The sequence below is a fragment of the Asterias rubens genome, chromosome 7 (genome assembly GCF_902459465.1).
Source record: "Asterias rubens chromosome 7, eAstRub1.3, whole genome shotgun sequence".
NCBI lineage: Eukaryota > Metazoa > Echinodermata > Asteroidea > Forcipulatida > Asteriidae > Asterias > Asterias rubens.
The window spans coordinates 10941079-10955196 of record NC_047068.1 but is presented as its reverse complement, the minus strand read 5'-3'; the positions used below and the strand labels follow the sequence as shown (position 1 = coordinate 10955196).

The 14118-nt window shown below is 41.2% G+C and overlaps 1 protein-coding gene across 1 annotated transcript in view; it reads left to right on the top strand.

The window, feature by feature from the left end:
• LOC117292717 (fas-binding factor 1-like) overlaps positions 1-14118 on the top strand; it is a 40721-nt gene that overhangs the window by 14384 nt on the left and 12219 nt on the right. Inside the window, exons 12-23 of the mRNA XM_033774863.1 lie at positions 115-282; positions 932-1052; positions 2262-2524; positions 3001-3181; positions 4586-4636; positions 5602-5681; positions 6282-6623; positions 7831-7943; positions 8402-8578; positions 9535-9726; positions 10750-10850; positions 11979-12185. Of these exons, the coding sequence (XP_033630754.1) occupies positions 115-282; positions 932-1052; positions 2262-2524; positions 3001-3181; positions 4586-4636; positions 5602-5681; positions 6282-6623; positions 7831-7943; positions 8402-8578; positions 9535-9726; positions 10750-10850; positions 11979-12185 (1996 nt within the window). The remainder of the gene's footprint in view (positions 1-114; positions 283-931; positions 1053-2261; positions 2525-3000; positions 3182-4585; positions 4637-5601; positions 5682-6281; positions 6624-7830; positions 7944-8401; positions 8579-9534; positions 9727-10749; positions 10851-11978; positions 12186-14118) is intronic.

The following is a 14118-nucleotide window of genomic DNA, read 5'->3' as shown; positions in this document are numbered from 1 at the left end:
TGCGCTATATAAATATTGTTTTATTATTATTGTTCTTATTATTGTTAATTGGCTTCTTTTCATCCAACTGAATATCAACTCTGGCCGACCGGTTCTATTTGTTGATGATTCCAGAGAGACGGCGTAGCAGACCAGAGGAGAGCCAAGAGGCAGAACAGGCAAAGAATAAAGTCAGTGAACTCTTTGGAACAAGCTCCGTTTCTAAGATGCTGGACAAACCACCAGCGGGGAAACAACGACAGTCTCAGCTCGACAAGATACTGAAGAAGAAGGAGAACCCTGGCAAGTATACAAAGTTATTTGAGGTTTCTTAAAAAGAATTTGGGTACTTTTTTATTTGACACAAAACACAATGTCCACAGATTTACATTAAACTTACTCGGTTTGAAGATACAATGATGGTAGAAAGCTTCCCTTCAAATATTACCAACTGAGGTGCTGTAATTTTTGAGAAATGAGTAAAACAAGTCATAGTGAGGCGAAAATTATTTTAGCATGTAAAAACTTATTAACCAGTTATGGTAAGTACGTTTTACATGCTAAATCTGAGACAAAAACTACAGCACCTCATCAAGTAAAACTCTAAGGGAAGCTTTGTCCAAGTACGGAAATTCTGTTCGTAGAGTGTCCTTCTCTTATAAAACAAATTGCCACTCCCTCTAATTGCAGGACGAGATGGTCGCTTAAAAAATTTAGACCAGGCTCATAGTTCTAGAACACCATCTCAATCAAACCCTTTTGAGCCCGTCAATGAAGTTCGTAAACTGACTGTAAAAAAGTGGCTACTACATCCAATCCGCTTGCACACAGTTAAAGCTTGTTTAGCTACATTTTTTAGAACGCATTTCATTGTGATGGCGGCTTTAACTTCCAGACCTCTCAGTTCTCCTAGTGATGTCTTTTCTGACAATCTTGACTTTTTTTAAATTAGGATCTGCCTCGAAAGCCAAGGAAAAAGAGGAGAAAGAGGAAGACTTCAGTTTTGGGAGCTACACCCCTTCATCTGTGATGTCACGCCCAGGTTCTGCCCCGCCTCCCCGACGCTCTGTCCGGTAAAAAAACTCTTAAAAATTTTAGCTTCTCTGCTGTTTGCTCTTGAGTATATTACATGTCATTTCATTGAATTTTGGTTTCACATCAAATAGAAAATGCGATTTGTGTACTTTCGCTGCGAATTTGCATTTTTCTTTTTTCAACAAGGAACTCTTTAGTCTAGTGTATTTGTCTAGAGGCCATTCTATTTTGACCAATTCACCTTACGTTATTATCAAACTGTAATAGTAAAAATAGTTATAATATTTGTAATTTAAAAAATGCTTTCAAGGTCACATAGGCATCACAAAGGACATCACATGTACAATAAAAATCCATAAGTTATTCAGAAATACAAATTAATTTGTTAATTAACGATAGCAATAGTAAGTAATAACAAAAAGAGAGTCTTAAAATTGTGGGTTTTCCCAAGAAGTTTAAAAGTGAATTAGCAGATTGGATTGCCGTCAGCAGCCCACTCCACAAACATTTTAAATGATCGATCGCCACATTATTTAGCTTTGCCGAGTTGTAGCTGTTAAGATACCACACCAGAGGATGTCGATATATTAGCTGTACTAGCCAAGAACCAAATGTGTTGAGAAGTTTTTAGTTTTAGATGTGGGAAGAAAACCCCAGATAATTATTCCAGGGAAAACCCACGAAGTCCGGTAGGGACTGAAAACCCAATCCAAGTAGTTTTCAAGATCCCCACCATTGTATACAAATGTCTTCACAATACTGCTCCTTCATATCTCACCAGTCTCATCAAGATTTACCAACCTGGAAGACCTGGCCTTCGCTCTGGTTCAGACAGTACACTCTTGGCAGTTCCAAAGGTGCATTCCGCTGCTGGGGATCGTGCTTTTTACGCACATGCTCCGCGCCTTTGGAACCGTCTCCCTCATCAAATCACCGCGGAGTCACTTGCAGTTTTCAAGAAACATCTCAAAACTGTTCGATGATTGATTGCTTTGACTGTTTTCCCATTATCAGTGCCATTATGTATTTGCTTATTGTTTAGTTTCTTGTAAAGCGCTGTGGTACCTTGTGTAAGAGCACTATATAAATGTCTCGTATTATTATTGTTATTATTATTAAGTAGTGCCCCCCGGCATGATTCAAGAGGTAGAAGGCAAGGAAAGTTACAACGACACCAACCCGACCAACCGGTTTGTGATTATTGCTACTAATGTTGTACTTTTTTCATTTTTGTTTACTGCATTTAGATTTTCAGATGAAGATGACTTGACAGGAACATTAGACAGGCCCAAGTCCAGAGCCAATATGTCTGCCTTCCTGGATGATCCAATTGAGAGGCCAAAGAGTGCAGCGTCGGGTATCAGCAGTCGGAGGACTGGTAGAAACTCTAGGGGCAGTACAACACCGTCTGATGATTGGTTGGAACTAGCCGCCGGTGCCAATAGCAGCCAATCAGAAGTTGAGAAGCCAAAAGAGCAGAATGAACCCGCCAAGAAGAAGCCATCTCTTGGTAGGCAGACAGAAAGCAAATTATTGAAACAAATATTTACGAGTGTTGTCAATTGTTCTTGTAATAGACCATGTGAACTTTGTTTACAATAAGTGTGACCGTGTACGTTCTTTGAGTATTCTGGCAGGCACAATACTGCACAGGTCATATGGGAAAGTTGACATTTTGTGTCATAATTTCCACGTAAATCCAAGAATTATGAAATTAAAAGCTGGACAAGTTTTGAGATGCCCCCGCCCCCTTTCATCATATCAAAAGTTGATAAGAATTAGACAGTGCAATCTCCATAAAATATAAGATTTTATGTTTTCTTCCATTAGGCTGTGTACAAATCATGCCTGCAGGAAGTCCAGGCTCTGTGGCTCTTTTGTAAACATGTGATGTCACAGGTCACATCGTCTATAGTGGCTTTTTATATAGCTCGCATATCCATCACTAAGTGACGCCCAAGAATGTTTTTATTTTGTTTTATGCAGGCATGAAGGTCACAGAGGACTCTTCACAGCCAAATCCTGCGTCAACTGAGTATGAACCTAATGAGGGTACCACACCTCCCTCTGGCAAACCCCCGATAGAGGAGACACCTCCAAGAGCGCCCTCTGCTGCCGACTATCTGGGACTGTCAGACGCCGATATAGATATTGATTCCCTGGTGAAGTGAGTACTAGATGTTAAATTTGCATCGGGGATAAAAAAGTTCATTTTGGTTTTTACCCACATACACCGATGTGTGTTAGCGCTGTATTCTCCGTACTTTCCCGCGCTCTGTGAAAACAAATCGGAGGCAAATTACTCGGATGGGGTTTGAACCCATGACCTTTGCAATTCTAGAGCAGTGTTACCAACTAGACCATCGAGATTGCCCGGTAGCTAGAGGCAGTTTGAATCCTATGTTTTAGCAGAGGTTACGGACAAACTACCATAATTTGATTTAAGAATGCCCCACATTTTAAATAAATTCTTGGGAGAACCCTAAAATCTTGGTTGGGCCACTTAGGGGAAGCGGATTTCCTGTGTGTTACTGTGCAGTACGCGGTTTACATAATGCGCTTGCGGTTAGAAACACTTTATATCTTTAGATACCAGTCCTTTTCGTGCAAGCATAATTTTAATGTGCTTAGCTGTTTTGTTCTTATAGGGGCTCACTGAAATCGGACCCTAAGCAGTGTTTTTTTTTTATTCATTTAAACGATTAAGCATGACTTTTTAAATGCACAAGTATTTTAAAAATGGTTTTCAAGAGATTAGGGGAACCCGCCCCTAAAAGGGAGCCTTCATTTGCATAAACATGACGTCATGTCGGTAACCCGAGCCGTCGGCCCCCTGGCTGTGTGCATATAGAGACGTGTGCACTGTGTGGCCTGGTACCTGGGCGCGTGTAGTTAGGGACCAGACTCTTTTTGCCGACGATATGTTTGGATTCCCGACGTTACGTCGATGGTAGGGGGCGGTAACAATCCACAAAAGGGGGGGGCATGACTTATTCGCTAATTACGCAAGTCAGATATGTCGGGAATAAACAAAACACATTTTATTGATGTTTAATACATATAACAGAAATAAATGACAGCAAAATTAACTGTTTTATTTCAATTCACTGCAGCATCCCTTTAAAGGCACTTGGCACTATGGGTAATTACTCAAAATAACTGTTAGCCTAAAAACTTACTTGGTAACAATGGAGAGCTGTTGGTAGTATAAAACATTGTTTGAAACGGCTCCCTCTGAAGTAATATAGTTTTTGAGAGAGAGGTAATTTCTCACTAGACCTCAGCTGAGGTCTCGAATTGAAGACATCTGAAAGCACGCAACAAGGGTGTTTTTTCTTCCGTTATTCTCTCACAACTTCGACGACCAATTGAGTTCAAATTTTCACAGGTTTGTTATTTTATGCATATGTTTGGATACACTAAGTGAGAAGACTGGTCTTTGACAATTATCCAGGTGTCCAGTGCCTTTAAAGCCTGGTGCATAGGACCCTTCAGCTAGAGTATCATTTCAAACCCCCCAAGTTGTTCAGTCTCTGTTTAATTTGACCGTCTTTGTTTTGTTTTAACCCAGGCCCAAACCTCTTGGTGACCCATTCAGTGCACCTATCCAGAGAGACACAACGTAAGTTATTTGATCAAACTCATTCAGTTTTCCTCCATAATAGACCGATAATAATACTCGGTTCTTAAGCAGTTTTTACACACAGAGTACCGTGATTTGAAAGGATTTTACAAACATTTTTTGGTACAGAAGTTATCTGTAGGTAATGGACGCATCCATTTCCATTCCTAAAGGTATGTTGTGATTATTTTCAACCACTTTTGTAGCTTTGTTTTCCTGTTAGACGATAGTACAATTGAACAAAACTTTTGTGCACAACTTTCCACGTAAACAAACCTTCATTTCATACGCAAACAATGTTTTCAATTTTATTTTGATTCCTACTATGTTTCCAACCTGAAAGCTTGAATTTGGTGAGTCAAACAAAGGAACTGTGAAAATCATTCAAAAGATAATTTCATCCTCTACAAAATAAACTCAACTTGTAACGCACCGACAATCACACCGACAGTTTTTCGATGATTTCTGGATAAGGCCGGAAATTGATTGAATTTTCATAGCACAGTGACGAGCGTTTGGCGCTATGTTTATATTGTGTGTGTGCGCTAAAGGGCTAATAGCCTTGGACGCCCTTATACTCAATAAAATAAAATAAAAAATTCTTAGAGCCAAGTATGATACCTGCAATTATTCAATGACTGCGATTCGTTTGCGACACCGTGGCTGCTTGATGTAGACGATGTGACCTCTGACGTCGCACGAAAACCATAACATGATTCGCGCGCATACCGCCAGGCAAAACCTTTGTGTTTTGGCAGCCAGCTAGAAAGTGTACGCAATCTTACTGTGACTGCGCAACTCAGTGCCCGGCGAAACATGACATATAGAGTGTTTTGTCAACTGAGGGCGGTTTGAATATAAACATAGGTCACATCGTCTATACACCTTAAAAAAAAAGGATATACACCTTGGCATTTTGAGAAACATACACTGTTTCAATGTTTGTTATTTGTACTGTATTGTAGATCTCCATTTCCGTGGGACACTTCCAGCGGCGGGGCTAAGCTTGGCAAGCCACCAGCTTCAAGTACACCGCAGCCTACAGGTAAAGTGGAACCTGAAATATATCTTTATTTAATACAAATAAAAACAATATCAAAGTCTTATATAGCGCACGTACCTACCAACTAGGTACTCAAGGCGCTATACATTTTATACATTAAGATTATACATCATTTTATACATCAAGGTTATTGAAGGTGCTTCGCCGCATTCAGCAGCCACAGCCAGCAACACCGGGGCGAACCCCTTTTCTTTTCGAAAAAGTGCACTGGGTTCTTTTACATGCGTTACACAACACATGGGGCCAGCGGCTGTACGTCCCATCCGAAAGGATAAAGCAATGGTTAAGTGTTTTGCTCAAGGACACAAGTGTCATGAATGGGACTCTAACCCGCACTCTGATGATCAGAAACACCAGAGTTTGAATTTGGTGCTCTTAACCGCTCGGCCACGACACTTCCAAAATTTGGAACAGTCTGTGCCAAAACGAGCCTATCCAAGTTGATAATTGTTTAACTGCACCTGATTATTATGCTGTACTGGGATCTACTCAAGAGCCCCTTTCACACTGTATTTATCATCCTTGTGGAATACAATGGCGTTGTTGAAACCAATTGTTGTTTTCCGTTTGTCTTTTTCAAAGATGATTTTGACATGGACAGTGAAGAAGAAGAAGATCCCTTGAAGACAAGTCAGATGAGTCAGCAAATACTGCAGCTGCAGCAGATGAAGCAGCAGCAACAACAACAACAACAACAACAACAACAACAGCAGCAGCAACAACAACAACAACACCAACAACAACAACAACAGCAGCAGCAGCAACAACAACAACAACAGCAGCAACAGCAACAACAGCAGCAGATGGAAAGACAACATCAGCAGCAGAAACAACAGCAACATCAGCAGCTGACAACACAACCTGCAGCATCTGCTTTTGATGATGCACGACAACCAGCCACACAGTCAAGACCTCCTCAAAGTGGTAAATACATTTCTTAAGGCATCTCAGCCCGGGCTGCCAAATATTTAGCGCAATAAGCTAATCAATCACAAGAGCCATCTCTGCCCTCACAGGTACCCATTTTACCCCTGGGTGGAGAGAAGCTTATGTCAACCAACAGTTCATCTTAGAACCAACTCTTATCGAAGAGATTTACAGGCACTGCAGCTGATTTCACGCAACGCTAGGATAAATCTTATCTCGAGGCTCGTCCTATCTTAGGATTGGTTCAATGCGTCCTACGTCTATGGATACGGAACTTTACTGGTCCTAAGTGCTAAGATTAATCCTAAGTTAAGAAGAGTTTGGTGAAATCAACAATCGGACACGCTTGGTAATTGTCAAAGACCAGTATTCTCAATTGGTGTATCTCAATATGCATAAAATATCAAATTTGTGAAAATTTTTACTCAAATGGTCATTGCAGAAGCAAGAGATTAATGGGAACAAAAACACCGTTGAGTGAGATATTACCTCTTCTTCAAAAACTATGTTACTTCAGAGGGAGCCATTTCTCATAATGTTTTATTCTATCAACAGCTCTCCATTGCTTGTTACCAAGTAAGTTTTTATGCTAACAATTATTTTGAGTAATTACAAATAGTGTCCGGTGCCTTTAAAGGCAGTGGACACTATTGGTAATTGTCAAAGACTAGTCTTCACAGTTGGTGTATCTCAACATATGCATAAAATAACAAACCTGTGAAAATTTGAGCTCAATCGGTCATGCGTGAATGAAAGAAAAAAACACCCTTGTCACACGAAGTTGTGTGCGTTTAGATGGTTGATTTTGAGACCTCAAGTTCTAAATCTGAGGTCTTGAAATAAAATTTGTGGAAAATTACTTCTTTCTTGAAAACTATGGCACTTCAGAGGGAGCCTTTTCTCACGATGTTTTATATCATCAACCTCTCCCCATTACTCGTCACCAAGAAAGGTTTTATGCTAATAATTATTTTGAGTAATAACCAATAGTGTCCAGTGCCTTTGATACACATAGTGCAACCACAAACCTCACGTGATTGTACTCAATCGATCAACTGCAGAGACAGCAAGGGTCCGTCTCCTGTGTCCATGTCCTACAGCCTCGCGCCACATGCAATTTCTCTTGGCCGGCAAAGTTTCATATCCTAGCATGAATATTGTTTTTGTGGGGATAAAATAATACTTTGCTAGGTTTTTGCTGCAGGTACAAGGAAAGAGCCGCAGTGGCGACAAGAACTACGACAGAAACAGCAGCTGCAGGATAACAGCAGGGCTGGTTTGGCTGCCTCTACCTATGAGCAGCAAGCTGCTTTACAGGTAGGTCAAATACAATAGAGAGGTTTAGCTGCACGTTACACGAGCAAATATGTGAATGTCAGAAAATTGTGTTGTTAAAGGAATCGGTGCTTGTGGAAGCAGGGAATTCTGCGCTTGCGTCGAGCGTATTTCATGGGTAAGCAGGGAATTTTGGCTCGTGCGCATGCATACTTTACGTTAATAATTATAGCAAAATAGGCATCTAGGCATTTTGGGCATTTTTGGCTTACACACAGCTAGCCCAGGCAGAAATTCAGAGCTTGCAATGCATGTGGAGAATGTCGATGGTGAGTTCAGAATTCTGCGATAAGCAGAGCCATGAAATTGGGTCCCGATGTTTTTTTAAATGATTTGAACTTGTTAAAAACTCAAATGCAGAACTCGGCGGTAAGCAGAGCCATGAAGGTTGGGCCCAGATATTTTTTCAAATGATTTGATTTTATTAAAAACTTGATCAGATGCCAGTCCAGAGTGTTTCAGCTACTTCAGCGAGTTCTCTCCCTGGTTATGAGGCAACGTCAGATAAACAAGCCAGTCTTCAGCAGCAGGACTTGAGTCTGTCTGCTGACGAGGCTTGGCAGAATCAACTGCAGAGGAGTCAACGAGAGATGGACGACGCCTTGAGGAAACAACAGGTGAGGCTTGAGTAGAGTGTCATGGCCGAGTGGTTTAAGAGTATCAAATTCAAGTTCTGATGCTAAGTCACCAGAGTGTGGGTTCGAATCCCGGTTGTGACACTTGTATCCTTGACCAAGTTACTTTACTATAATTGCTTCTCTCCACCCAGGGGTTATAAATGGGTACCTGTGAAAGTAGAGGTTGATATTGTGAATGAAAAAGCCTTCGGATTGCACGGTAGCTCGGGGCTGTATACTCCCTATTGGGAGCTGATAAAGAGTAAAGGGATGTTATTGGCCCAGGACCAGGGGACTAATGTAAAGCGCATTCATCTGGTTTATTGTGAAATGGGCTATATAAGAATTTGTCATTATTATTATTATCATTAGAGTAATCCCGACATTGTGATCCAAAAAAGAAGTTGACTGCGAGTTATGATTTAACTGAAACTCAAAACCCCAGTGAAGCACATATTAATCAAGCATTCTTATCTGGAAAAAAAGAATGAAACAAATTGATCATTTCTAAGAGACGTTTTGCCTGTTTTACTGCAAGCACTCATGCTTGTAGCTGTCCATGGCATGTTAATGCTTTTCAAGAGGGCAGGGTGTTAATTTTAGTACACAGCTAAAATGCTTACCATTGTTTTGTCAAGTATTCTGTGGACAGCTTGCAAAATTAGCACCTTTATTAAAAAAGACATAACTCCTCTTTGGAATTATCGATGCAATTTGGCCGTGTTATTTCATGAACTTAACCTTTTTTTCAGAGCCACCATAACTCACAATGTTTTAATTGTCCCTCCTATAAAGGGCTAGTCCAGAATTTGACATCACCACTTTAAAATTACTTTGAAAATCTGGTTCGTTTGAAGTGTCAAGAAAGCATGAAAATCTTGTTGAAACCCTGGGTTTTTCTTATGTCTCAAGAAGTCATGATAATGTTTAAAACCCTGGTTTTTTGTAAACCCTAGGCTCAGTGGGCAAACCAGCAGCAGTTGCAACAGCAGCAGTTACAACAGCGACAGCAACAGGCAATGCAGCAGCAACTGCAGATGCAAGAAGCACTACTCAAGGCCCAGACTGCATCCCCTATGACCACAATATCGATGCCTGGAAGTACTTCACTCATACCAGGACTACAGAGTTACGGGCTGGACGGCAAGGTTAGCCCAATGGTTATACCTCTCTTGTAGCTTAAGTGTCATAAAGTGTCATGGCAAAGTGATTAAAACATCAAATACAAGTTCAGGGCCCAATTTCATAGAGCTGCTAAGCACAAAAATTTGCTTAGCATGAAATTTCTTCATTGATAAAAACAGGATTACCAACCAAATTTCCATTTGTTGCATATTGCTCTTGTAGCTTGAGTGTCATAAAGTGTCATGGCAAAGTGATTAAAACATCAAATACAAGTTCAGGGCCCAATTTCATAGAGCTGCTAAGCACATATATTTGCTTAGCATGAAATTTCTTCATTGATAAGGACAGAATTACCAACCAAATTTCCATTTGTTGCATATTGCTTGTTACTGGTATTCAGATGTTGTTTGCTTATCCTAGAAATCACGTGGAATTTTGGTTGGTAATCCTGTTTTTATCAAGGCAGAAGTTTCATGCATAGCAGCGCTATGAAATTGGGCCTTGGTGATTAGGTCATCGGAGTGTGGGTTTGAAAGATGCTTTACTAAAATTCCTTCTCTTCACCCAGGGATATAAATGGGTACCTGCAAGGGTAGATGTTGATATTATTGGTATATAAAGCCTTTGGAGCACTAAAGTTGCCCAGGCTGTATTCTCCCCAAGGAGCTGAGATAGATAGCAGGAATGTTATTGGCCCAATGACCAGGGCACTAGTGTAAAGCGCATTGAAACATTATGGTAAAATACACTATATAAGAATTAGTTATTATAGTTTATATAGTCATGCTTGCCACAACATACTTTCTCTTGGGCCTTGCACCTCAGCCTTAAAAAAATCTCAATAGACCCCTTGCATTGGTCACCATCTTTGAGGTCAAACAGTGGACTCACGCGCACGCATTTGCGCAATGCACAAGTTTCAGCCAATGGTAGGTCTTTTTTTTACCTCAGTGAAGGTGCTGTTTTGGGCTTTTTACGCCACATGCTAGGGGTCTATAAAAACTCCACTTTTACTAACGTGAAAATTGTAACTCTTGTTTCTGTAGGTGCACCAGTTGGAGTTGGACAAACGCCGAATGGAGTCAGAGTTACAGACCCAGCAACAAGTTCAACAACAACAGACAACGGCCATGCAGAATGCTCACAAGTATGTTTAATCAAACACTCCTTGTGCTATATGGATTCTAGATACTGGCCACAGCTGAATTAGTGGCTACGGCTACTGCTAAGGGTGTTTCTAATGTATGCTTCAATGAACATTCATGTTGTGATCAAGCCATAGCCGCAGTTTTGGAAACAGCCTACATTCAGAGAAAACTCCATTGAAGAATATCCAGGTTCGGCCACAAACACTTTGAAAATTTACCTCCTTTTTGCTGAGTTAGCGTCTTTACATCAAATTACTTGGATCATTAAACGAGCAGTTAATCTGCCTGGCGCAGTCAGCGGCCCTACTTGTGCATTAAAAGTCCATTCATAAATACCTCAGACAGTTTCGCTATTCCTATTGGTGGAGAGCGCGTCACGTTGGTGTGTATAAACCTTTGTTAATGACCAGTAAAAAGTGTTGAAACATGGGCGTAACACGCGAGCTGGCACCTGTGCTTATAAGACAGTTTCTTCATTCTTATTGGTCGAGAGAAATCCGGCCGGGACAGTTGTGCCACATCACGCGATACGTGCGACACGCACATTCCCTTATAAGGAGTTGTTTACCCGAGGGCGGCGGAGGGCTTTACCATTTCATAGCTGGAGGGGTGTTGTGTTGAAAGAAATCATTTAACAATTATAATTTTTGCATTTATTTTACTTGTTGACTAAAAAATTATGATGTTTTTGACCAAAAAGGTATTTATGAATGGGAATCAAAGTGTGTTGAATCGGTTTTCAACTAGTGGTTTAAACCTGCCGAGGCCTGGTTCTTGATAATTTACCTCGACTTTGTCTCGGCCAGGCCTCGTTGGGATTAAACCACTAGTTGAAAACCGATTCACCACCCACACATTGATTCGTTGGGATTAAACCACTAGTTGAAAACCGATTCACCACCCACACATTGATTCCCTTATTAGAAGTCCAGTGCTTGGAAAAGGAACTACACAGAGATAACACGTGTGAGTTGCCAGAGGAAAGGATGTATGACCACTTACTTTACAAAATGAAAAGAAGCGAACCGTTTTAAAAAAGGTTATGATTTGCTTTAACATTATATTTGTCTTAACCTTTTTTTTCTTATTTATTTCTCCCTGTCCTCTTTTTTTCTCTCTCCCTGCAGGGATTACATTCAACTCTTGGAAGAGTCAGCAAGTCGTCGTGAGACAAGACTCCGTCAGGACCACCAGGAAGCACTGCAGCAGTACGAACAGCGACTGAAACAGCTGCAGGAGGACTACAGCACACAGCAGGATCAACAGCAGCAGCGGGGAAGACAGATGGCTACGGAGCACAACATCCAACTGCAGCAGCTGCAGCAGAATCACAGGTATGCACTCCACACAAACTATCATTATTTCCGTGTGTTCCTGTCATGGGGCATGGTTGGCTTGTGCATAAAGCACTCGCCTCTCACCAAGGTGACCCTGGTTCGATACCCGGCCAGGGCCATATGTTAGTTGAGTTGTGCGTTGGTTCTCTGCTGTGGCACGAGGGTTATTCAGACCATCTGGTTTTCCTCCCTCGGGAAAATTCAAACACTTTCGATCTCTGGCTGTGCTCCGTGGTCATAATAGACCGATCCATTAAGCTCCGACCCATTGCGTAATGACCAATCACAACCCATTTCGCCACCAAAAGTCCGATAAAATACTGTCCGACATGCGTGTGCGTATGCTTGGCGCACGCGGCAGAGTTGTGCAGAAAGCCATTGGAGAGGCTAATGGATCGGTGTATTGGGTTGATGTGGCTGGCTGCCAAAGGAGCTCTTGCATGCCTGCTTCTCGAGCACGTTGTAGCCGCGTCCTTCGCAATTCAGCACTTCCCTGTGAGTAAGGATGCTTAGCCTCCCAAATTGTTATTATTAATATAATAATAGTGGCTTCTTATTTAGTGCGCAGTTCTGTCACTCAGTGAAGCTCAAGGTGCTTTAACATACAGTATTTCCTGCGTGGTATGTGGGACAATGTTTGAAATATAAGATCAACTCATTTTACATAGCACCATGTAATGGCTTACAAAGTGCTGTGGCGCAACATGCTGCCAATCCAGCCATGAACACCAGGGCGAACCCCTACTCTTCTCGATAAGAAAACTGGGTTCTTTTACCCACGTTAAACAACACACAGGACCAACGGCTTTACGGCTCATCCGAAGGACAAATCATCCTGATTAAGTGTCTTGCTTAAGGACACAAGTGTCACGACTGAGACTCGAACCCACACTCTGCTGATCAGAAACACAAGAGTTTGAATTCGGTGCTCTTAAAGGAACACGTTGCCTTCGATCGGACGAGTTGGTCTATAACAAGCGTTTGAAACCGTTTGTTATAAAATGTATATGATTGGAAAGAGTTTTCAAAAGTATAATACAATGATCCACACAAATTTGCTTCGAAAATGCGTGGTTTTCCTTTTACTGTGCGAACTAACACGGTCGGCCATTTATGGGAGTCAAAAATTTGACTCTCATAAATGGCCGCCCGTGTTAGTCGACGAGGTAAAAGGAAAACCGTGCAATTTCGAGGCATGTTTGTGTGATTCATTGTATTCTACTTTTACAACATCTTTCTAACCATATGCATTTTATAACAAACGGTTTCAAACGCTTTTTATATACCAACTCGTCCGATCCAAGGCAACGTGTTCCTTTAATCGCTCGGCCACGACACTTTCATGTTGCATATGAGTGTGGGTTTTGAATCCCAGTCATGACACTTGTGTCCTTGAGCAAGATGCTATACTATAATTGCTTCTCTTCATTCAGGGGTATAAATGGGTATCTGCGAGGGTAGAGGTTGACATTGTATTTGGAAAAGCCTTCGTAGCACCATGGCAGCTCAGGGCTGTAAAGTCCCCCAGGGAGATGAGAAAGATTAAGGAATTTTATTGACCCAATGACCAGGGCACTAATGTAAAGTGCATTGAGATGTTATTGTGAAATGTGGTGTATAAGAACTAGTTATTATTGTTATATGCAGGGCTTGAAATTGGGGGAAAATCCATCACAATTACCACAGGGCTCGTAGCTCACAATATTTGGTGGGCCAGATTTTTGTTTACAAGAAAATTTTTGGGGGTTTGGGTAAACCCTTGGTAGAGAAGTGCAAATTTGTCTTAGCAAAAAAAGAGGTTAACTACTCAAAATAATTGTTACCATAAAAACAAGCCTCATAGAGCTGTTAATAGTGGAAAATATTGTGAGGATCGGCTCCCTCCGAACTAACGTAGTTTTTTAGAAAGAGGTAATTTCTCACTCAAACG